Source organism: Trichechus manatus, unplaced genomic scaffold (genome assembly GCF_000243295.1).
Source record: "Trichechus manatus latirostris isolate Lorelei unplaced genomic scaffold, TriManLat1.0 scaffold00016, whole genome shotgun sequence".
Taxonomy (NCBI): domain Eukaryota; kingdom Metazoa; phylum Chordata; class Mammalia; order Sirenia; family Trichechidae; genus Trichechus; species Trichechus manatus.
The window spans coordinates 5,285,158-5,309,460 of NW_004443952.1; the positions used below are offsets into that span (position 1 = coordinate 5,285,158).

The 24,303-nt window shown below is 41.3% G+C and overlaps 1 protein-coding gene across 1 annotated transcript in view; it reads right to left on the bottom strand.

Annotated features, from left to right (window-relative positions):
- The window catches only part of PAPPA (pappalysin 1), a 263,538-nt gene that overhangs the window by 171,578 nt on the left and 67,657 nt on the right, over nt 1–24,303 (bottom strand). The window contains exons 5-6 of the mRNA XM_004372342.3: nt 19,813–20,005; nt 12,351–12,472 (exon numbers count right to left, since the gene is read on the bottom strand). Of these exons, the coding sequence (XP_004372399.2) occupies nt 12,351–12,472; nt 19,813–20,005 (315 nt within the window). The remainder of the gene's footprint in view (nt 1–12,350; nt 12,473–19,812; nt 20,006–24,303) is intronic.

A 24,303-nucleotide genomic window follows, 5' to 3' on the forward strand; every position in this document is an offset into this window, starting at 1 on the left:
AGGTGGGAAAGCAATTCCAGTGCAGGCTATACATGCTTTCTTCCTTCTTGCCTCTTTCCAGGCAAGGGAGAAGAGGGAAGCCATAAAGTGGAGATGAGGAAGAGAAGAGATAAAGAAAGGGGGAACAAAGAAAACGCATGAAGACTTTTTAGATATAATAAGTCAGAACAAGAAGCAATGTGAATAACGGCAAAATTCCCCCCACCCCTCCTTGGTTTGGTTTACTCGTTTATTCACAGCGATCGCTGACTAGAAGATATTCTTAGTTTGTGTGAAGCACAGATAAGTCTCTCCACCTAAGATGATGCTTTTCTTCTTGTCTACTCTCCAACCATTGAGTTCCTGACTCTCTTGACTTTGCGGGTTGTTGGCACATGTACATCATTTATTCACATAATAAACTTTTACTGAGGGCAGCACTTGACCGTATATGAAGCATATTCCCTAGCTATTGTTCAGGTCATCTGATCGTCACCAAAATCCTTTAAGATAGTTGTCATTTTTGCTTCCTTTTTTTTTTTTTAATAGCTCTGTTTCACTCAATGCATATATACCCCACTTAATACAATGCCTGGCCCATAGAAAGTCCACATTAAATATTTGTTGAATTTTACTCTTGAATGAATAGGGCTGATTAAGAAATTTTCCCAATGTCACAAACTAAGAAGCGATGGTGCTAGAATCTGAATTAGAATTTGAATTTCTACTTCATTTGGCTATGTCACATGTGCCTCTCAATCGTGACTGCTTGGTTTTTGATCCACTACGTTGCTTTAAACCTGTGTTGTCCAATACAGTAGCCACCTGTCACACAGGACTATTAAAATTAAAATGAATTAAAATTGAATAGAATTAAAAATTCAGTTCAATCACACTAGCTACATTCCAAGTGCTCAACAGCCACATGTACCAACTGTATTGCATAGTGCAAATATAGAAATTTTCCATCATTACAGAAAGTTCCATTGGGTAGTGCTGCCGTGAGCTATGACCCTTAACTGCCATAACATCTAGAATACGCACTTATTGCCAGGTCTCATATTATTTTGTCCCAGGATTTTAATATTTTTATTATTAATGCTTTAATTTTTCTTTATCAAAGTAATTTGTGCTCAATGTAGAAAATTTGGACTGCAAGAACAGTGTAAATGAGCGGAGAAAAAAAATCACATTATCCTACACACTTAAAGGAATCATTCCATCTTTTCTCTTGTTTCTTTCCCGTTTTTATATCTTTGCACTCTTTTTACTTTGTGTAGTTATTCCATAATTTATTTCACATAGGATGGAATTTATTTAACAGATGGGCTGATTTAAGAATTAACATTAGAACCATAGACTTGAAGAGTTTCCTTCTGTTATTACTTTTTTTTCTTAAAGCACCTACTAAGTTTGAGCTGTTAAGATAAGGGCTGAAAATATGCAAATAAATAATACATGGTGTCCAACCTCAAGGTCATTGTCATATATGAGGGACAATGAGCCATACATAACAGATACTATCATAAAAAATGCAGTGATCATTTCTGAGCTCCCACTAAGGGTCAGGCACCCTAGTAGGTGCTATATTTACTCCATGCCATTTCATCTACAAACATTCCCACCAGACAGATAGGTATCACGATCTCCATTTTAAGATCAAGGAACTAAGAGTCAGAGCATGAAGTCACTTGCCCAACGCTAGTCACTAAAATGGAGGAATTGGTCATTTGTACCCAGGTTTATCTGGGTCTAAAACCTGTGTCATTTCTATCAAGCCATGGTGTCTCAAAGGGGGTACATATGAAGTTCTACTGGCAGTAGAACAGAAAGAGATTCATTTCAAATTGATGAATTAGAAAAAAGTTCCATGGAGAAAGAATTCCCACCATGTGCCATACATTATACCAAGGGTTTTTCATGTGTTGACTCATGTGATTCTTGCAAAATGCCTGAGAGGAGGGTATATTACCATTCCCATTTTATAGACAGGGAAAATGAGACATGGTGAAGTAACTTGACCAAGGTCACAGAGACAATAAGGTGGAATTAAAGCCAAGAGAGAGGAAGTAACTGACTGAGGTTACCAATGGTCGGTATCATTCTGTGTTATACTTATGTTATTCAGTGCACAGATTTTTCTCATTTGATGATAAGCTCTTTGAGGCAGTATCATGTCTTCTCCGTATCTTTAAAAAATGACTGTGTAGAGCTCAGCAAGGCCAAGTATGTGAATGAATGAACTTGTCCAACCTCACCAGACAGAATTCTGATGAACCCTTCAATGAGGTCCTGGACCTTTTTCTATCCCTCAAAGAAAACTTATGAGTTTACCTTGGAGAACACTGTACACTTCTTTGTAGGTGAAATAATTAGAACAACAGCAGTCCCTGCCCTTGCCTCCTCCTTTACTTCTGATATTATTTCTCTTTTACCTCCCTATGGTTCCACCATATCTGATGCTTCTACTACCGTGAATTCAGTTTCTATGACTTCTTTGTTTACCATAATTACTTTAATTTTGGCTATTGCTACTTTTCATGCTCTATTACTACTTTTACTAATATCACATCTAATAATACTAATTCTACTACAAGTAGTTCTACTTTTATCACCATCTAGATACTATGCTTATTGCTGCGGACACAGCCATGAATCTTCAAGGTGTGTTCCCTGATCTCCTAAAGCTTATAATCTAGTGAGGAAGCCAGACAATTAAGGGAGAAAGTACAATAGATCATGGTGTGTGTTATGACAGGGAAAGCAGAGAGGGTTGAGGGAGCAGATATCAGGGCCCAAGCCTGGTGAGAGTTGTTTTCAATCACTTGCTCTGCTGTGGCCTCATTATCGGTCCACCTCTCCCAAGCATTGACATCTCTTATCTCATTCTGTCCTACATAAACCTCTGCTGGTAGGTGAAACAGATGCAACTATCTCCATTTGACAGATGAGGAAGCCAGAGTAGGAAGAGTGTCTTACTTATATGCCAGAGCTGGGACAAGAACAAAGATCCTGAATTCTGTTGCAGAGCTTTTCTCACGTGACCCTCCTGCCAGTAGAATCTGGAATGTATTTAGCCCAGCAGCATTTAGCTCCAGATTCCATAGTGCAAATCAGTAGTGCTAAGTAAATGGATAGGGCCCTGGTGGTTCAGTGGTTAAGCGTTTGGCTGCTAACCAAAATGGATGGGAAGGAATACAAACTATTAGAAAGGTCCCCCAAATCAGGTGATGTAGTGGTGTTGACAGTGATGGTAATGACAGTATTTTCTAGAATCAGGGATAATTATCCATGCTATGTTATTCTCCTAACTAACTCTCTGTCTGTGGTCACATGTTTCTTCTTCTTACATATATATAATAAAGCAGTTGGGTTACATGGCATCTAAGCATTTCATAGTCAATGCCTGCCTCCACTGAGGGTTTTTGGACCTTCATCTGTGAAGGCCATTGGCTTCAGGACTTGGCACAAGTGCAGACTCTATCTAAGGAGGATGAGTGATAATCCCTTGAACCTTTCTGAGTTCTCCTTTAAGGATTGCCTGGTACACAAAATTCCTTAGCTCCTTCATGTCAGCTTGTTTTCCCTTCATTCTTGTGATCACACATTGTTTTGGATCGGATCCAAAGTAGGTTGGATAATTTTATGGCCATGAATGGCATCTGGAATGGTGAGATTGGACTGATCAGTTCTGTACTTGACGTCATGCTGAGGCTTGCTGCCTGATGGTGGGTGCCAGGTTAACATTCCAGCCTCCCCCATAGGCTTTCTCCTAGAATTGGCAGGGGATGGAGTCATCTTTCTCCCTTTCCTGGAGAAATCAATTTTCAGTAGTGGGAAGCCACTGGAGAGTAAAGATGACAAATCTGTTTGGCTCAGTCTTCCTCTCTGGTTTCTTGTTAATCAACAGACAGACCAAATGCTTTCCAAAGGACAGGAAGGTAAGTTAGGCCATTATGCTCAAGTCAGTAAACAGGAGCAGAAATCTTAGCAAAGTTTGTGCTTTTCTGGTTATCAGAGACAAACTCTTAGACATAAAAGGGCCCCTAGGGTCATCCAGTCCAACTCATCACCAAAGCAGCAATCTCTTTAATAATAAATACCAGGCTTCATGATACTGACCATCCTGTATATACCAAGCACATAACATGCCTCAGCTCTTTTCATCCTGCCAATAAGTCCATGACACAGGTCTTATGAGACTCATTTTACAGAAGAGAAAACTGAGACTCAGATAGCCCAGTACTTCTCTAGTAGATGTAGAATATTAGGTGATACTGTTGGCCCAGTCAATGTGCTAGGCTTTGAAGCAATGGAAGGTAGGTCAAAATACCAGCTACACTACCTCTCAGTTGTGTCACCTACTGTAATTATCCTTAGCTTGCGTATTTCTATGAAAATCAAATGGTATAAAATCTATCATCGATGTCCCAAAATATATTAGCTCAGTTCTAAAAAGTAATGTGATATTGAGGAAAATATCGGAGCAGGAGGCATTCCAAGCAAAGACAACAGTTTGTGCAAAGGCATTGAGGTGAGAGAGAATGTGCGTTAAGATGACTTTTTGAGTACAGTGAGAAAGCAGTAAGTGATGAGGTTCACAAGCTAAGCAGAACCTCGGATATAAAGTGTCTTGCATGTCACATTAAGGAAACTGAACTTTTTACTGAGCACAATGGGGAGCTACTAAGGGATTTTAGGCATACAAGTAATATAAGATTTGTCTTTTAGAAAAACTATTTAAAGACATATATTATCCACCCACCCATCCATCCATCTATCCATTCAAAAAATAATTATTGAGGGTCTGGTCTGTGTCCAATGCCATGGCCTGGAAAAAGGAAGCATCAGAGGAGATGAGGACAGGTCAGCGTTTCTAAGGGGGAAAAATGGACATGGCTAGGAGACTGATTGCATGTGTGGTGGTGTGGAGCAATAGGGGCTGAAACAAAGAAAGGAAGAGAGTAAGAAAAGAAGGAAGCCAAGGAGAGAGGATAGAAGGGAGGGAAGGAGGAAAGGAGAGAGGGAAAAAGGGAGGGAGGGGGGAGAGGAGGACAAACAGAAGAAAGAAAAGGAGTCAGGGAGGATGGGAGGGAGGAGAAAGGAAGTAAAGAAAGAAAGAAGGAAGGAAAAAGGAAAAGAAAGGGGAAGGAAGGAAAAAAAGAGAAAAGCAAAGGTCCAGTTACTCCATTATTAACACCCATCTTTTTGTATACATGGTGTTGATTGTTGCTGTCAGGTGCTGTCAATAGAATGAAATACAATAGAATGAAATACTGCTGGGTCTCACACCATCCTCACAGTTGTTATCCTTGAGCCCATTGTTGTAGCCTCTGTGTCAATCCATCTCATTGCGGGTCTTCCTCTTTTTTGCTGACCCTCTACTTTACCAAGAACGATGTCTTTCTCCAGGGACTGGTCCCTCCTGATAACATGACCAAAGTATGTGACACTAAGTCTTGTCATCCTTGCTTCTAAGGAGCATTCTGGCTGTACTTCTTCCAAGACAGATATGTTCATTCTTCTTGCAGTCCATGATATATTCAATATTCTTCTCTAACACCACAGTTCAGAGGCAGCAATTCTTCTTCAGTCTTCTTTATTCATTGTCCAGCTTTCACATGTATATGAGATGACTAAAAACATCACGGCTTGGGTCAGGTGCGTCCTAGTCCTTAAAGTGACATCTTTGCTTTTTAACACTTTAAGGAGCTCTTTTGCAGCAGATTTGCCCAATGCAATATGCCATTTGATTTCTTGACTGCTGCTTCCATAGGTGTTGACTGTGGATTCAAGTAAAATGAAATCCTTGGCAACTTCAATCTTTTCTCTGTTTATCATGATGTTGCTTATTGGTTCAGTTGTGAGGATTTTTGATTTCTATATGTTAAAGTGTAATCCATACAGAAGGCCATGATCTTTGATCTCCATCAGTAAGTGCTTCAAGTCCTCTTCACTTTCAGCAAGCAAGGTTGTTTCATCTGCATATCGCGGGTTGTTAATGAGTCTTTCTCCAATCCCAATGCCCCAATTCTGATGCCGTGTTGTTCTTTATACAGGCCAGCTTCTCGGATTATTTGCTCAGCATACAGATTGAATAAGTATGATAAAAGGATACAATCCTGACGCACACTTTCCTGACTTTAAACCACATACTAACCCCTGGTTCTGTTCAAACGACTGCCTCTTGGTTTATGTACAGGTTCCGCATGAGCACAATTAAGTGTTCTGGAATTCCCATTCTTTGCAATATTATCCATAATTTGTTATGATCCACACAGTAGAATGCCTTTGCGTAGTCAATAAAGCACAGGTAAACATTTTTCTGGTATTCTCCACTTTTAGTCAAGATCCATCTGACATCAACAATAATATCCCTAAGTTCACATCCTCTTCTGAATCCAGCTTGAATTTCAGACAGTTCCCTGTTGATGTACCGCTGCAACTGCTTTCGAAAGATCTACAGCAAAATTTTACTTGTGTGTGATATTAATGATATTGTTCGATAATTTCCGCATTCAGTTGGATCACCTTTCTTGGGAATAGGCATAAATATGGATCTCTTCCAGTCGGTTGGCCAGGTAGCTGTGTTCCAAATGTCTTGGCATAGATGAGTGGGCACTTCCAGTGCTGCATCCATTTGTTGAAACATCTCAATTGGTATTCCATCAATTCTTGAAGCCTTTTTTTTCGCCAATGCCTTCAGCGTAGCTTGGATTTCTTTCTTCAGTACCATCGGTTCTTGATCATATGCTACCTCCTGAAATGGTTGAACATCAACCAATTCTTTTTGGTACAGTGAGTGACTCTGTATATTCTTTCCATCTTCTTTTGATGCTTCCTGTTTTGTTTAATATTTTCCCTGTAGAATCCTTCAGTATTGCAACTTGAGGCTTGAATTTTCTCTTCAGTTCTTTCAGCTTGAGAAATGCTGAGCATGTTCTTCCCTTTTGGTTTTCTAACTCTAGGTCTCTGCACATTTCATTATAGTGCTTTACTTTGTCTTCCTGAGCTACCCTTTGAAATCTTCTGTTTAGCTCTTCTACTTTATCATTTCTTCCTTTTGCTTTAGCTACTCTACTTTCAAGAGCAATTTTCAGAGTCTCTTCTGACATCCATTTTGGTCTTTTCTTTCCTATCTTTTTAATGACCTTTTGCTTTCTTCATGTATGATGACCTTGATGTCATTCCACAACTCATCTGGTCTTCGGTCATTAGTGTTTAATGAGTCAAATCGATTCCTGAGATGATCTCTAAATTCAGGTGGACTATGCTCAAGGTCATACTTTGACTCTTATGGACTTGTTCTAATTTTCTTCAGTTTCATCTTGAATTTGCATATGAGCAATTGATGATCTGTTCCACAGTTAGTCCTGGCCTTGTTCTGACTGATGATATTGAGCTTCTCCATCGTCTCTTTCTATAGATGTAGTCAATTTGATTCCTGTGTATTCCATCTGGAGAGGTCTATGTGAATAGCTGCCATTTATGTTGTTGAAAAAGGTATTTGCAATGAAGAAGTCATTGGTCTTGCAAAATTCTATCATGCGATCTCCGGCATCATTTCTATCACCAAGGTCATGTTTTCCAACTACTGTTCCTTCTTTGTTTCCAACTTTTGCGTTCCAATCACTAGTATTTATCAATGCATCTTGATTGCATATTTGATCAATTTCAGACTGCAGACATTGGTAAAAATCTTTTATTTCCTCGTCTTCGGCCTTAATGGTTGGTGCGTAAATCTGAATAATCATCGTATTAACTGGTCTTCCTTTTAGGCATATGAATATTATCCTATCACTGAAAGTGCTGTATGTCAGGACAGATCTTGAAATGTTCTTCTTGATGATGAATGCTACGTCATTCCTCTTTAATTTGTCATTCCCGGCATAGTAGACTATATGATTGTCCGATTCAAAATAGTTAATACCAGTCCATTTCAGCTCACTAATACCTAGGATATGGATGTTTGTGTGTTCCATTTCATTTTGGACAACTTGCAATTTTCCTAGATTTTTACTTCGTACTTTCCACATTCCTATTATTAACGGATGTTTACAGCTGTTTCTTCTCATTTTGAGTAGTGCCACATCAGCAAATGAAGGTCTGGAAAGCTTGATTCTGTCCATGTCATTAAGGTCAACTCTATTTTGAGGAGGCAGCTCTTCCCCAGTCATATTTTGAGTGCCCTCCAACTTGAGGGGCTCATCTTCCAGCACTATATCAGACAGTGTTCTGCTGCTATTCATAAGGTTTTCACTGGCTAATTTTTTCAGAAGTAGACCGCCAGGTCCTTCTTCCTAGTCTACTTTAGTCTGGAAGCTCAGCTGAAACCTGTCTGCCATGGGTGACCCTGCTGGTATTTGAAATACTGGTGGTATAGCTTCCGGCATTACAGCAACACACAAGCCCCCACTGTACAACAAACTGACAGACGTATGGGAACTGACAGAAGTGTGGGTTGTGGTGGCTGAATATAAAGTTACAACTTTATATATGCTGTCCACTAGAAATAAGCCCTTATATGTGTTTAGAAATGTATGTATATATACTTATGCTGATCTAAATTTATAAAGATCTTACAAAAACCAAACCAAACCTGTTGCCATCAAGTCAATTCCAACTCATACCAACTCTATACAGATACCTATTACATATCTATGTGGATATACACTGTAGCTGTTGACACAAATGTAGTTATAAAAGTGTAGTGCCAAGTTTTTTTCTAGATGAATAGTTCAGCATACCTGAAATATTCTAGGCAGAAAAATGGGTGAAACACTCACACATAAACAAGAAAAAAATGAAAATATCTCGTGCCATGTGTTAATGTTTCATGGAAAACTCAACACTTGGAATGTATTATATGCTTGCAAAAGTGATCTTAAGTGGGCTTTGAGTCAGTCAGATCCAGCTATCTAATTCCTGGGCTACAAGTGTAACATGTTATTGGATACATCAGGAAATAGTCATCTATGGAATATAGTTTTGAACGAGAGATAGGAAAACAAGGTTTCTGTTGAGCTTAACCACTTTTTTAGGCCAAAGGCAAGACTTTCTGTGGCTGTATTTACCTTCTCCGAGCTGCTGTTAATGGAACACAGTGGATGCTCAATAAACATTTGTTAAATGAATAATTTTCTATCTTGTTAATATAGAGTTAAAAAGAAGTTGTGTCTCCATAGGATATAAGAGCCGGGAAGGATATTATAGTTCAGCTGCTTATTCTGTGGATAAGGTACCAGCTTCAGAGCAAGTTTGATGGCACAGACCAAGTTGAGCAAGGACACAGAGCAAGTTGATGGCAGAGCTGGGACCAAGATGCAGTCCTCATCACCCCTCGAGTGTGCTTTACCCAACACCACTGATATGTCTGGCATCGCTCATGGATTTGAGAGTTTTATGTTAGTTTCAGAAGTCCAAAAACTTAAACATGCAAAGACAAATAGGATGAAAATGAGTTGAGAAATAAATTGCAGAGTTTGGCTCAAGGAATAGTTTATTTCTTCCAGGATATTAAAAGGGTCTGAGCCAAAAGGATCACAGCACCTGTAATGGGATGCACTAAAAAAAGAACAGTGTCTTTTCCTGGCCTGGATGTACTAAATTTACGTATGCTAAGGAAAACCCAGAGCTGCTGGGTTTCCTTGGAGGCCTGAGTCAGCTCTGGGAGCGAGGGGGCTCAGTGCTTCCAGCTGAACTCAGTTCTGCGTATCACACTTTAAGGGGTCAGGGACAAACCAGGAACACACTTAACCAATTGACAGTTGGGTTGGATGGGGGTGTGGAGAGATGTCTGGAAGTTATTTCATTCAAACAAGTGGTAGAACAAATCAAGATGGTTCTAACTAGAGAAGTCTCAGAGGAGAGTCTTGCTGATTCTACCTCCCAAGTATCTCTAACATCCATCACCTTGCTCCATTCTCACTGCCACTGACCTCATCCAGACCAACACCATCACCTGGATTTCTGCAACAGCCACCTAGCTGATCCTTCCTTCTAGCACTCTCCTCCCCAATTGTTTCTCCACACAACAGCTCGAGCAATCTTTATAACAGGCAAATATTATCATATACCATACCCTTACTAAGACACATTAGTGCCTTCTTGCTGCCCTTGGTGTAGATCCAAATACATCCTGATCTGGCCTTTATCCATCTCACCCCCCTCATTCATCATGCTCTAAACCCATTTAAACTCATAAAACATTATTGAGGAGGTTTTGCTCATGTGCATTATATCTATTGATAGTTACTATATTGTACATTGAAACTGAGAAACTTTTAAAACACAAGAATACATAAACCCAGACAAATGTTCACAGCAGCTCTATTCACAACAGCCAACAGGTAGAAACAATCCAAATGCCCATCAATAGATAATGGATAAACAAATGTGGTAGATCGTTGCAGTGGATTATTATTCAGTCGTGAAAAGGAATACAGTACATGCTAATACACGCTACAACATGGATGAACCTTGAAAACATGCTAAGTGAAAGAAGCCAATCACAAAAGTCACATATTGTATAATTTCATTTATATGAAATATCCAGAATAGCTAAATCCATGGAGACAGAAAGTAGATTAGTGGCTGCCAGGGGCTGGAGGGAGGGAGGTACGGGAGGAGACTGTTTAATGAGCATGCAGTTTCATTTGGGGTGATTAAAAAGTTCTGGAACTAGATAGCGGTGATGGTTGTACAGCACTGTGAACGTACTCAACGCCACTGAGTTATAAACTTCAAGATGGTTGCAATGGTAACTTTTATGTTATGTGAATAATTTACTGTGCGAGGCACAAAGTCCCTACAGCGGTCACAGACAAGTTGGATTCACTCTGTGAAAGCGTGCAAAATGTTGTCAGGTGGAAGAGACCCCCATCTTTTTCTGTGAGAAACCAAAGGGGGAATGGCTGGGTGGAAAAATTATGATTGCAAATTTCAGCAAGAAATTTCAAACAAATGGAGCTGTAACAGGGTGGCCAAGAAAATGTCTGAGCTGGTGCTAGGGAAGCTTCAGTGAGGGAGACATAGAGGGGTTTCCTGCCCTGGGTGGGAACTGGGGCTGGATGACCCTGGTGTCCCTTCCAAGTCTGACAGTCTGTGGTCCTGTGAGGCTGAACCGAAGGCTTCTCCCAGACATCCTTCTTGCTTGACATTCCAGATGGATTTGTTCAGTGTTCCTGAGTTCAACTTTCATTTTTATTTTAAGTTACTTTAGAAGATAACACAGAACAGTGCCATCATTTTTCTCCCTTGCTTTCCTGTCTGATTCCTCTCCCTTGCTTTATTCTACCTCTGGCTTTTTCTTTCCAGCTTTCTTTCTAAATATATAGACGATAAAGGAGGAGTTCTCACAAAACCTCAATGAGGAGTCAGATTCCGCTCCTTCTAATGAACTGCTGTAATAGTGTCCCCACCCAGTGACTGTTGGCATGAGCAGGTCTGCACAGGAGCAGGAGGGACTTGGGGGTGGGGTGGGGTTCTATTTGTGATTTTTTGAGACCAGGGGAAGGGTGAGATGGAAGACTGAGAGGAAAGTATGTTATGGTGTCTCTTCATCAACCTGGCTTCAGGGACCAGGTCTGAGCCATAAAGAAGAAAGATTGCAGGAGGAATTGGAATGGGAAATTTTCCATGAGCTTCCTTAAGTTCCAAGCAACACTGCACTAGGGCCAAGTGACAAAGTGCAACAAAGCACTGGACAAAAGGCATTCTCTTAATTTCTACAGAAAACTGTGGATATGGCAACGGATGTTACTGTTAGGAAGCAAGAGATCACTGGCCCCTTGTGAGCCTTGGAGACAGCCCCTCACCCCCGCAATAGGAAAGGATGTGGTCATGGGTGGAGTCTGCAACAATGGCAATCATGAGATGCTTCCTTCAGGTGTCCTGTAGGTAAATGAATCTCAGAAAGGAGGGTATATGGGAGAACTGAGAGGCAGAGTCAGGACACATGTGGGAATGCCGAGTATTTCTAGAAACAACTGAAGAAGTCTTAAAGACCACTGATGTCTTGAAGCCCGCATATGTGTATGGATGCTAATGTGACCTCATCTGCTCCCATAGGCTGTGGAGACCAGAGACATATAGAAACACGTGCACATCCTGTCTATTTAGGTGTGTGGCCTTGGGCACTTATTTAATATATCCATGCTTTTGTTTCTTGATATGTAAAGTGGGAATGACAGTGCAGATGCTCAAAAAAACTTCTGTTGAATGAATTCATGAATACTGGCCTTGAGGGGTTATCTTAAGATTAAATGAGATGGTATATGAGAAAGACCATTAAAAGTCATAAAACTCCACATACATTATAGAGTTGTTATTCATAATCTCGATCTAGTAAGTTAGCTTCCAGGCTGGCTTACCTTCTGCTTCCCGAGGGCTCCAGTGTCCTGATGGGCTACAGGGCATCGGAGAGGAGGCATTGAAGGCATACTGCACCAGGATTCTCCCTTCCAGACAAAGGTCACATGCTGGTCCCAATTCTCTAGGAGGCCAAGGAAAGAGGGAAAATGTACCGACTTAGGAACAGATGAATGAGCCACTGACTCAGCTAGGCCAAAGGCAACAGGGCAGAGGACACAATGATTCTGTTATCTCCTTTCCTCTCCACACACCCCAAAGCTTCCAGAAAATGACCGTAAGTGAAATTCCTACCCACTGCCCAGCAAGGACCTTGTTACAGAAGCCTAAATGGCTTCTATTCTGGTGGTGGATACATTTCTCTAATTTTAAGTGGAGCGGAATCAGTAGGCCAAAGACTTACTACCTGCATAACCTTACCTTTATAAGGCATGAAAAGCTCCATTGGGAATTTGCTGTGTGGTTGTGAGAAAACCTCTTGCCCCATTTTGTCCTCCAAATTTACGCCTTTAGCTATATTTATCAGGTGCCTACCATGTACCAGCTGCCATCCTGTGCCCTCGACATTAAATACGAAGAAAGCATGGTTCCTTAGGCTGAAAAATGAGTGAGCTGGACTAGATGATGCCTAAAGAAGCTTCCAGCCCTGACATTCAGGGATGGATGAGTCACTGTTAGATTTAACAGTCAAAAGCAGTTTCCTGACCATGCCATCTAATTAATTTTTGCAGCTTTCCAAGCGGTGAGCCAATCCCTCAATGGGACCAGCCCCAGAAGTGGAATATTATGGTGGCTTCCTCCACTGTCTTTTGTATCTGGATTCAATCTCCCTTTGGCCACAACAGCTTCTGGGATCCTACTTGTTCTCCAGACTTGGCATCTGCTTAGGAGGCAATTGCAGGGAGGGGAGATGGATGAGTCCTCTCCTCCTGTACTACTGTGCACTCAAAACTGCAAATCTGAGCCACCTCTGCAGAGGAGCTGGCAGCTGAATCAGGGGAAGATGTCAAGTAATGTCTCAGCCCAACCCATTATGTCTCAAAATGCAATGGCTTTGCCGTTTCCACTCTCTTCATTCCTAGAAGAATTTCTATCCTTTGGCTACCCGAAAGGGTGCAATGGAGGATCCTTGTCTCCAACCCTAGGGCTTTCCCTTCACAGGGAAGTTCTTATGCCCCTGGGATAACATGGGGAGGAACAGCCTGTTGTGAAAATTGCAGTCTGCTGGTTCCTGCCATCCCTCCTTCACACAGTTAACCAGGGAAATCATCTCAATGCCAAATCTGAACAGGTCATGTCACTGCTTTCCTCCTTTGGTGACTCTAACCCTTTATACCCTGTGACATAATATTCAACACCCTTTGCAAGCTGCTCCCCTTATCACTCTAGCCTTATTTCTCATCACTCCAAGCTATTCCCAACTGCCAGGCTCTGCCATGACCCTGCGCCTCTCTCTCAACACTCTTCTGCCTATAATGCCCTTTCCCCCTTTTTTTGTGAAAACTATTATATCTGAAAACAATGGGAAGCTACTAGAGGGTTGTAAGGCATGGAGGGACATGACATGATTCACATTTTAGCAAGATTAGCTGGATGCTGAATGAAAAATGATTGGGGGGGAAGAAGCAAAAGTGAAAGCAAAGGCGGCAACTAAAAAACAATGATGTGATGCTAGTTATGGCAGGTAAAGTCCCCATTTTACAGATTAGGGAACTGAGGTTCACAAGCGCAAAGTAATTACCCTAAGCTCATAGCTTGGAAAGTTAGAGTCACCTTGTGCCTGGATGGTGTTCCTCATCCTTCAAGGTTTCCCTTGGACATCATTTCATCAGTGAGGACTTTTCCGTAGATAGGTGAGTTTTTCTCAATAGACTGTGAAGTCCTTGGGGGCAAGGTCTATGTCTTATCATTGTCTTTCCCCTCAGCAGCCAGCACATAGCTTTTTACATAGTGGTGATCAACACACATTGTTGAATGGAAAAATGAATGAATGAATGAATACCAGTCACTCAGACACACTGCTAATACTCATGATTAACCTAGTCCAGACCTTCAAATTGCAGATTTTGTTTCCTCAGCCTTATCAGTGTAAGTGTGAGACTGTACTTAGGTAAAATATTTGCAAGCACAATAATATTCAGCGTTAGTAGAATGATTAAATAGCCTACGGTTAATCTGTTCAGTGGAATGGTAAGCAGCTATTACAGTAATATTTACGAAGATTATGCAATTGCCTGGAAAATATGTATGCTATAATGTTAAGTGAAAAACTCGTATTCAAAACTGAACCTATAGCAGTATCTCAATGCTGTTCAAGTAACTTTATGCAACAAAATATTATTGACAGTTAATTCTGGGTAGTGGAAAAAAGGATAATTTTTCTCCTATTTTTATTCTTTCTAGATTTTTGAATTTTCTACATATTGTAAATAAGGATGAGTTCCTCTTGGACTAGTAATTGTAAAATCATACAAATAGACTTGTAATCAGGAATGAGCGGTGGAGAGAGACTTCCTCAGCACTCCTACTGAGGGCAGAGTTCCATTACGATGATCACAGTCCATGCATAGCAATTTTGAGTCACATGACTGGCTTTATGATCACCATGAGATTATAAATGTCCTGCAATTAGGAACCATGCTGACCTCAATGGAGACTGAAACTTTTTTTTCTACTTCCTTTCGATGTTCTATTTTGTGTGGTACCCATAAAGCTACCTGTACTTTATTGAATTTTTAGCTGGTCCTAGGTTCCCAATAAATACGTTTATGAGTGAATATAACATCATCCAGCTGAGAATAACATGTCTTGTTTGCATAGAGTTTCACAAATTACGTTCCCTCTTATTCATTCATTGATTTTTGTATTCGTTTCATCTATTCATACAACAGATAGTTACTGAGGAGTCTCTGGGTGCTAGTACTGCTCAAGGGCTAGACACTGACCATACAAAAATGAAAAAACAAACCCATTGCTGTTGAGTCGATTCTGACTCATGGTGACCCTATGTGTGTCCATAGGGTTTTCAGTGGCTAATTTTTCAGAAGTAGATTTCTAGGCCTTTCTTCTGAGGTACCTCTGGGCAAACTTGAACCTCCAACCTTTTGGCTAACAGTTGCATGAGCACATGAACCATCTGCACCACCCAGGGACTCCCATTGACCACACAGGGGTAAGCAAATCAGATATGGTTCCTGTCCAAATACAGCTTGCAGTCCAGTGCAGGTAATGGTCAATAAGTAAATAAGCAAACATATATAAACTTACAGATTGTGATAAATTTTAGAAGGAAAGTAAAGGGATGAGAATAATGGGGTGGGCTGGGCTAATTAAGATTGGAGTGGTGATGGAAGGTCTTTGTGAGGGGATGCCATTTGCACTGGGGCCTGAAGAATGGCACAAAGAATAGATGTTAAGGCATTCCAGGCAGTGCTTCTAGGAGCCTAAGCAGAAAAAAATGGCTTGATCCACAAGGGTTTTGAAAGAAGCCTGGGTGGCAGGAGCTACAAATGAAGGGAAGTGGTAAAAGAGGTAGTTGGATAGACAGGTGAGGGCTGGGTCATGACAGATTCTGTAGACCCCATTTAAATTATATCTGAAAACAATGGGAAGCTGCTAGAGGGTTGTAAGACATGGAGGGGCATGACCTGATTTACATTTTAACAAGATTAGTCTGAATGCTGAATGAAGAATGATTGGGGAAGAAGAAGCAAAAGTAAAAGCAAAGGCGGCAACTAAAAAACAATGACGTGATGCTGGTTATGGTGGGTAATGTCCCCATTTTACAGATTAGGAAACTGAGGTTCACAAGTGCAAAGTAATCACCCTAAGGTCATAGCTTGGAAAGTCAGAGTCAGCTTGTGCCTTATGAAAATCAGGGACTGTAGCTACACATTCAGGGAGTACAATATGTGTTTTCTACCTTTGGTGTTTATTTGATTTTTATGGGTACCTGTCACTCACACACGTACACACAAACACACACACTCATACACACGTGAGTAATGAAATCAAAGGTGCACAGGATGTAAACACTGGGAGAGATTATCTTTCTCAAATGAGATTCTACAAGAGAGCTAAGGCTGAAAGCTCTAAAGTTGCACTGCCCAACAATGTAGCCACCAGCCACATGTGCCTATTTAAATGTAAATAAATTAAAATCAAATAAATTAAAAAATTCAGTTCCTCAGTCACACTAGCCACATTTCAAGTGCCCTGTAGCCGTCGGTGGTTAGTGGCTACCATATTGGAAAGTGTAGATATACAACATTTCTATTATTGCAGAAAATTCCATTGGCTAGCACTGCTCTATGAGTTAGAATGGCCTCGGTGACACACACAACAACAAGGTATCTACCGTACATAATGAATTAACTCCTCTCCTATACATCCAGAATGATACTAGTTATGTTAGTTAGTTAACTTCTATGCATCCTTGGGAGAATTGAGAAAATAGTCACTCAAATCATTTTCTGTGTTCTGAGAATTGAAAGAGGAACATTAGCTGAAAGGCTAGAAACGCCTTTGGCTTACAGGTAGAAAAACTGAGGGTGAAGAGACACAGGAAATAGATGGGGTCACAAAGCCCTCAGAACTAGGTCACTGGATTCCCAATCCAGTGCTCTTTCCAATACACCACAACCAATTGTTCAGACAACTGAAACAATCCAGTCAACACATGTTTGCAAGACAGATAAAAATAAAGGAGTTAGAAAAATCAGGGTGGCCTTGAATTATTTATCCAGTTGCCCATGTGTGAGGACACAGGCTGTGGGAGGATCTGAGTATGTTTTTTTAAGGAAAACCCTTGTATTCTCTTAGACCACAGATGTGAGGAACAGCAGGAGGACATGAGGATGGCCAGGGGTGAGAGGTTGGCATTGATGGATGTAGTGGAAAACACCAGAGGTTTTGCAGGGAAAGAGAATTTTCAAGTAGCTAAATAGCTCTGGAAAACTTTGCACAAGATGAAAGTAAATATTTCTTGACTGCCGAGTGTGTGACAGTGGTGCTGGGCATATCACAGATGTCATCTTGTCGAACTTCCTACAAAAGCCAGGTGAAGTGGGCACGGTTAGCACCTTTTTAACAGAAAAAGACTCAGAGGATCAAAGAGGTGAGATGTCTTGCCCCAGGTCTCATAGTCTGGGAGTGGTGAAGCTGAGAATGGAACACAGAGAACCTGACATCAAAGCTTGCACACTTTGTACTAAGCCAATTTGCATGAGTATAAACTCCGTGTGCATGGGAGAGTAATATACATAAAATGCAGTTCCATTTCTTTACAACAATTTATTGAACTTGTGGACCGGCTTCCTTTAGCCATAGACTATGGTCGACGTAGCTGTTAAGCTTAATTAGACATGTTTCTAAAATGTCAGCTTTAATTTAACATATGATAACTCCGTTATGAAATCTTAGACTGAACAGAATAGCTATTGTATGAGCCTCAAGTACCAACTGACTATAGGTTATTAAAAACATATTGATTGAGGCTGAGGGCACTATGTGATAGAGACGTATCTCGTTACACAACAATTAACCCTCCAATAACTGGACAATAACTGCTTTATGAAATACAAATTGAATACATACACAGGACGTTTCATTTACAAAACTTCCATTTTTAAGTGGAATTGAGGCCAAGGCTTGACCCAAAGTCTGATACTTCTCATCGCCACAGAAAAAATAAATAAATTTAAGGGCTGCTGGAAAGTGTCACATGAGGTTTCCCAAACCCAGCTCGGAGCTCCCAGTGAGGGCAGCTTGAGGCAGGGAGAAGGGGGGTTTCTGCAGTGGGCCTGAGGAGTGCATTTCCTTCTCCCCCTGTGATCGCACTCACCCAGCTGCCAAATCAAAGTTCTAAATTCAGGGACTCATGGTGGTGTGAGAAATTAGAGCCCAAACTTAATGTAGTACCATGCGCTAACATATTTTTATACGGACACGCACACACACGCACATGCACACAAGTGTGTGTATACACGAGAGCTTCTTGTTATCCTTTTGTGGTTCTTTTTAGGGGAGGGGGAACGCCATCATAACTCTGATTTTGGAAGGACTTAATGAAAGCACATGCCAGTCAGAGCCCAGCCCCCGCCACTTCCTATGGGCTCTTAGTCAAGTCTGTCAGCCTCTTTCAGCTCCAGTTTCCTCCTTATCTGGCAAATGGGGAAGATGATTCCCCTTTTATAGTGTTATTGGAAGGATTAAATGAAACCCTGTCTATAAAGCATTTAGTACAGAATCCAGCACAGAGGAAGCACTCGATAAATGGCAGCAACCGCAACAACAGAATAATACTAACTAATCATTACTATGGTTGTTACTTTCATCCCATCAATGTTATATCATCATTATTGGATAAAAGATCCCCAAGATGCTCAGGAGGAAGTTGCAATATACCAACATGCCCTCAATTATAGTTAAGTTATAAAATAGATGTAAATGTTTTAGTCTGTTTTCACGGCCCTTTCAAATCTTGTTCTCTTAAAGCTTGAGCTTTTGAAGAACTACCGATGCTGAAAGGTACCACAAGAGACCGTTTAATTTAGGTCTCTAACTTCAGGTCACTGAGGCATCGTTAGTCCCATTTTTCAGGGGAGAAGACTAAGACTCAGGAAGGGACAGTAACATGTCCAAGGTCATACAGTTCGTAGGTGACAGACAGGAGAGTAGAAATGAGGTAACTTGTACCTCAGTTTTTCACTCTCTGATCTTCTAGATATCCTACCTTCAGTTCCTCAGACAAACACTGGGCACAGGCAAAGATTCTGAATCTGTAAGTACATGTATGTACGTATGTGTGTGTATATATATGTATATAAGTATACTTATTATAGATATACGTATATATCTACATATATATATATATATATATATATATATCTCCCACTGCCATTGAGTTGATTCTGACTCATAGTGACCCCATAGAGTTTCCAAGGCTGTGAATCTCTATGGAAGCAGACTGCCACATCTTTCTCCCACAGAGCCACTGGTCATTTCAAACCGCTGACCTTTAAGTTAGCAGTTGATTACTTTAACCACCAGGGCTGCTTATGTATATGTAGTAATACACACACACACACACACACATGGGTGTTTGCCCATGAACCACTGGCAATCTTAACTCCTGAGCTCAGGGAGACGAAACCAGACCCTACATCCCAGAGAGGTTTCTATCAATACACGTTTCCAAACTTTTAGTAATAAAGGAAAGCTAATCATTCATTCATTCATTTAAAATATGTATTATTACTTATTAATTAATCATTCTTTTATTCTCTGACCCAAAAGTTACCATGTGTGTACCAATCACTGTGCTAAGTGGTGGCGATATCCACTGAACAAGTACAAGAACAAAGAAAACAGCAAAATCCCTCTCTAAGGCTGCTTCTCTTCCAAATTTCCCTCCTCTTGGCCGGAGAGAGAGAGAGCTGCCAACACTTCACAGGCCACACTCACCTTTCAAAGAAGTGGCCATCGATGGGTGGAAACCACTCCAGCGTCACAGAGTCTGTTGTGTGGCCCACAATCTGGGGGGCCAGGGCGACAGGCGCAGGCTTCCTGGAGGGCTGCCAGCTCTGGTACACCAGGTCCAGGTAACAGTGCATTCTGGCGACTTGATTGGGCGTGAAGGAGTCAGTACAGTCGTCATCTGCAAGCAGGCAGAGGGAGAGATAAGAACTAGGCTGCAAGGGCGGGCATGTGAGAGAATCATGACGTCTCTCGGTGTCCAGAGAGCCAGCACCCCAGCCCTTGCCAGCTCAGGGCTGGCCTCTTCCCATGCTTAAGAGTTAATGATCTGTGAACAAATTTGTGTAGTCATCACTTCTGGAGACAGGTGAGATGGAACAGGAAGAAGGGGAGGGTGGATGGAACAGAAGAAGAAAGCCTGAAACTCAGGCAGAGGGAATGGCAAAGGATAAGGGCAAGACAAGCTGCTTTCCATGGGCCCCAAATCCACCCATTCCCTTATTCCTTCTCTCCTTCACCACTCATTATTATCTATCATTTATTCATTCACTTGCTTATTCACTCCTCAATCATTCATTTATGAACTCATTTGTTCTCTCACTCATTCCTTCACATTTATTCATCCACAAATTCATTAATTCAGCTACTCACTGATACACTGATATTGTCCTTCAAGTTAACCTTCGGAGCATCTACTACATATTCTGTGCCCTGTGCCAGGGGGCATGGGAAAATGAAACTTAAATAGTCTGCACCCTTGAGGAGCTACTAGTCTAGTTATGGAGTTAAGACTAGTTTATTGTATGAGTCAAGGTTGTTATAAGGCTGCTAAAGTCTGTGAGGCCAACCACTGCTGAATGAAAGGAGACAGCATGCAGTGAAAGGAGAGTGCACAAGAAGGGCTTCCAAAGAGGGAGGTATCTGAGGTAAACCAGATTGCATGGCTAAGATTGGGCAAAGTTGTTGATGGATTACAGGAAAGGGAATCTGCAGGAACACGGAGGCATGCTTTCCTATGCAAAGAGCACTAGCCAGAGAGTCAAGAAGACAGGAACACTCCAGGCTCTGTCACATCTCAACATCCATGCTGGGAACATGAGGACAATAATATCTCCTGCACAGTACTATTATAGTGAGGGTTATGTTACAGGTAACATTTATTGAATGCTTACTGGGAGGCAGATACGGTGCACTTTGTTTTGGGCACATTTAACCCTCACACTGTTTTGGGAGTAAATATTATTATTTTCTCCATCTTACAGATGAGGATACTGCGGCTGAGAGAAGGCAAGCAATTTTTTCAAGGGCACAGAGCTAGCGTCAGATCTGCAATTCGAACCCAGGCAGTCCTGACTCCAGGACTGTGCTTCCGATCAACAGAACTTCTTCTGAGCTTGTATGGATAAAGTATCCTGCAGGTGCCTGATAAATGTGAGCTGACCTGAGTCTGAGAGGGGGCTGGAACACAATCTCTAAGATTTCGTTAGATCTTCAATCCTACTCTCTCTTTTCTAAGATCCAGACTGAAGGCCACGACCCTAGACTCAGGCCCCAGGGAAAGAGCTTGCCTCCCATTTCACCTCTCCCTACAGCAGCTTTATTCAGCTGCCCTAGGGGCAGGGCAAGGCTCTGTTTTGGCTTGGTTTCCAAAAACACCACTTCCCAGAGGTGTCCACCTGGCCAGGGCTTCTGCAGCTGGGCCCCAGATGGAGGAGCACAAGGCTGTCCGGATCTGAAAATAAACTCGCCACTGGGAATCCTCCAGCACAAGCTCACTTCCCTTATCAAATAAACAGAAAATAAGTTTGGGCAGGTGCTGGGCATTTGGACATGGCCTTGAGAATCCAGCTTGGGGAAGGGGCAGGGGTGTGAGGGAGGTTACACACAGAAGCTGCTTCTGATCCCCTCAGTAATTTTTGACAGTCTCCTTTCCAGCATCCTGGGGACTTCTTGGATCCCTAGTGGTGTAGCGGTTAAGAGCTTGGCTGCTAACCAAAAGGTTGGCAGTCTGAATCCACAAACCGCTCCTCAGAAACCCTATGGGGCGGTGCTACTTTATCCCATATCGATGACTATGGGTCGGAATCAACTTGATGGTAATGGGTTTTTCTGGTTTGGGGATGTCTTTAATATATCTGGAGGAAGCAAAACAGACTGATGTCCCTTCATAAGCCCTCTAAAAGAGTGACTAAAGGCATAAACCTCCCTCAAGCCCAGATTCTACCATGTAACTCTTTGAAACCAAACATTCTGTGGCTCCCTTTTGCCTGGAGAATAGCCTCCAAACCCCTCAGTCTGAGAAGGGCCAGGTCATCAGGCACTCTTTTCTATGTGACAGTGAACTTTGCACTTCATCCTGAAATCCTTGGAAAAGCCACTGAATGGATTAGTTGCAGGAGAGGGGCATGCTGGCCAAGGAAAGATGGCTAGGTGGTTAGATTAGTGCCTGCAGGATGTGGAGTCAAAATGGGCAGGCCATTTCATGTCCTCAGTGCCTTGTTTCCTCATCTTTAAAGTGGAGACCATGATGGTAATAAGAGTGCGCATCTCAGGAACTAAGGACAAAGCCTGGTCCATGCTTAAGTGCTCAATAAACACTGTCTTGTGATTAGGAAAACTTTGTGTGTGCCTGAGTATCTGTATCTGTGTGAGTGTTGGAAAACTGAAAGCAGGAGGAGAGGAAAAAAAAAAAAAAAACCAGAATGCAAAATATGCATTCTCTTTAATCTAGTAATACCACATTTAGGAATTCAATTGATAGACACTCATGGACAAGCATGGAAACAATACTTGTACAGAGATGTTTATGGAAGCATTATTTATAGCAGTAAAAATAATAGAAATAACATATATGTCTAGTAATAGGGTCATGGCTATGTACTTTAAGGCACAGACATAAAATAGAATATTAAACAGGCGCTATAAAAAAAAAAGGTAACTTTAAGATTTGGTTCTCACATCTATAGATTGAGACATTTAAATCAACTCCACACCCTAGTGTTGTTGTGAGGATTCAACAAACTCATCAGGATGAACTGTGAACAGAAACTGCAGTTGTCGTTGATTTTCTCTATATACTCTGATTCATTTCCTTCCCTTCCCCACCAATGAAGTGTATTTTCATTCTATAACTTAACAATTAGTCATTTCCATGTTTGTCAATATGAAAGGATTTGAAAAACAGGTAAGTGGTAGAACTTCATAAGGAATGAGGAATGTACTAGGACTTTAAAGCTGAAGCCAGAGGAAGGTCTGTTCCATGGCACATCACTTAGAGGCTTAGCTGCTATCAGAATCCTGCGTGAGGTTCCAAAGGGTTACCATTTATCACAAATGCTCTGTCTCAATTAGCTAGCGTCTAGAGTCAGCCCCCTTGGCTTCCTGCCCCCACAAGCCTCCCCTCCCGACATTCACAGCCACTTGATCACAGTCTCCAAGCGCAGCCAGCCCCAGTCTTCTGTCCTCAAGGGCTTTGGGGACTTTAGCACTCCGGAAGCCTGCCGGGGTCCCCATGCTGTTGATGCAGTGCCTTGGCTTTGCTAACTAAGCCTTGTTCTCATGAACGAATTTCCATCTGTATCTGGCAGGGCACACAGCATGGAGGTTCAAGGGATAGACTAGGCGCCTCCACTCTCTGAAGGATGTTGGCAAAATGCTTACCCCTGGAAGCCTCATTTTCATTCACTCTAAAATAGGGAATAATGATGTTGCCCACCTCATAAGGCTGACGAAAGCATTTAACAAGCTAATCCATGTGTGGGGCATGGATAAATTAGCTTCCCTTCGTACAAGTCCTTGCCTTTTTGTTGTGTTTAAAATAACGATGATGATAAATGATCATGGGAGTTATAGATATTAATTATAGAACATTTGGAAAATGCCAAAAATAATTACTAAGAAATAAATGGCACCCTAAACCTATTACCTAAAGATAATACAATTAATATTTAATATACATGTATAGGTACGTGTACATCTGCAGTGAGTTTCTATAGTTCTTGTCATCATATACATCTATCACATACATATATACAGGTCTTATACTATGTATAAGATTTTGCAGCCTCTTTTTACATTAAATAGTTAGCAAATAATTCCACTAGTTGTCATTTTATTGAGCACTGATTATTGACCAAGGCCAGTGCTTTTGGTTTACCTGTATGATTATACCTACTACCACACAAGCTAAGTATGATTATCCTCCATTGTACCAATGAAATAACTTACTGAGGGTCAAAAAGCTAGGACATGGAGGATTTAAATTTGGTCCCCTCACTCCAAAATTAATGCTCTGAACCACTACATTACTCTACTTCTGCTCATATCCCTCAATGATCTTTCACATCATCTTCATTGGCCACATAACATTCTATAATACGGATGTCCCGTGATTTACTTCAGTAATCCATTATCGCTGGGCATGTAAGCGTTAATTTTTCATACATATAAACATTTCTCTTTTATGCATGGCACATAGTA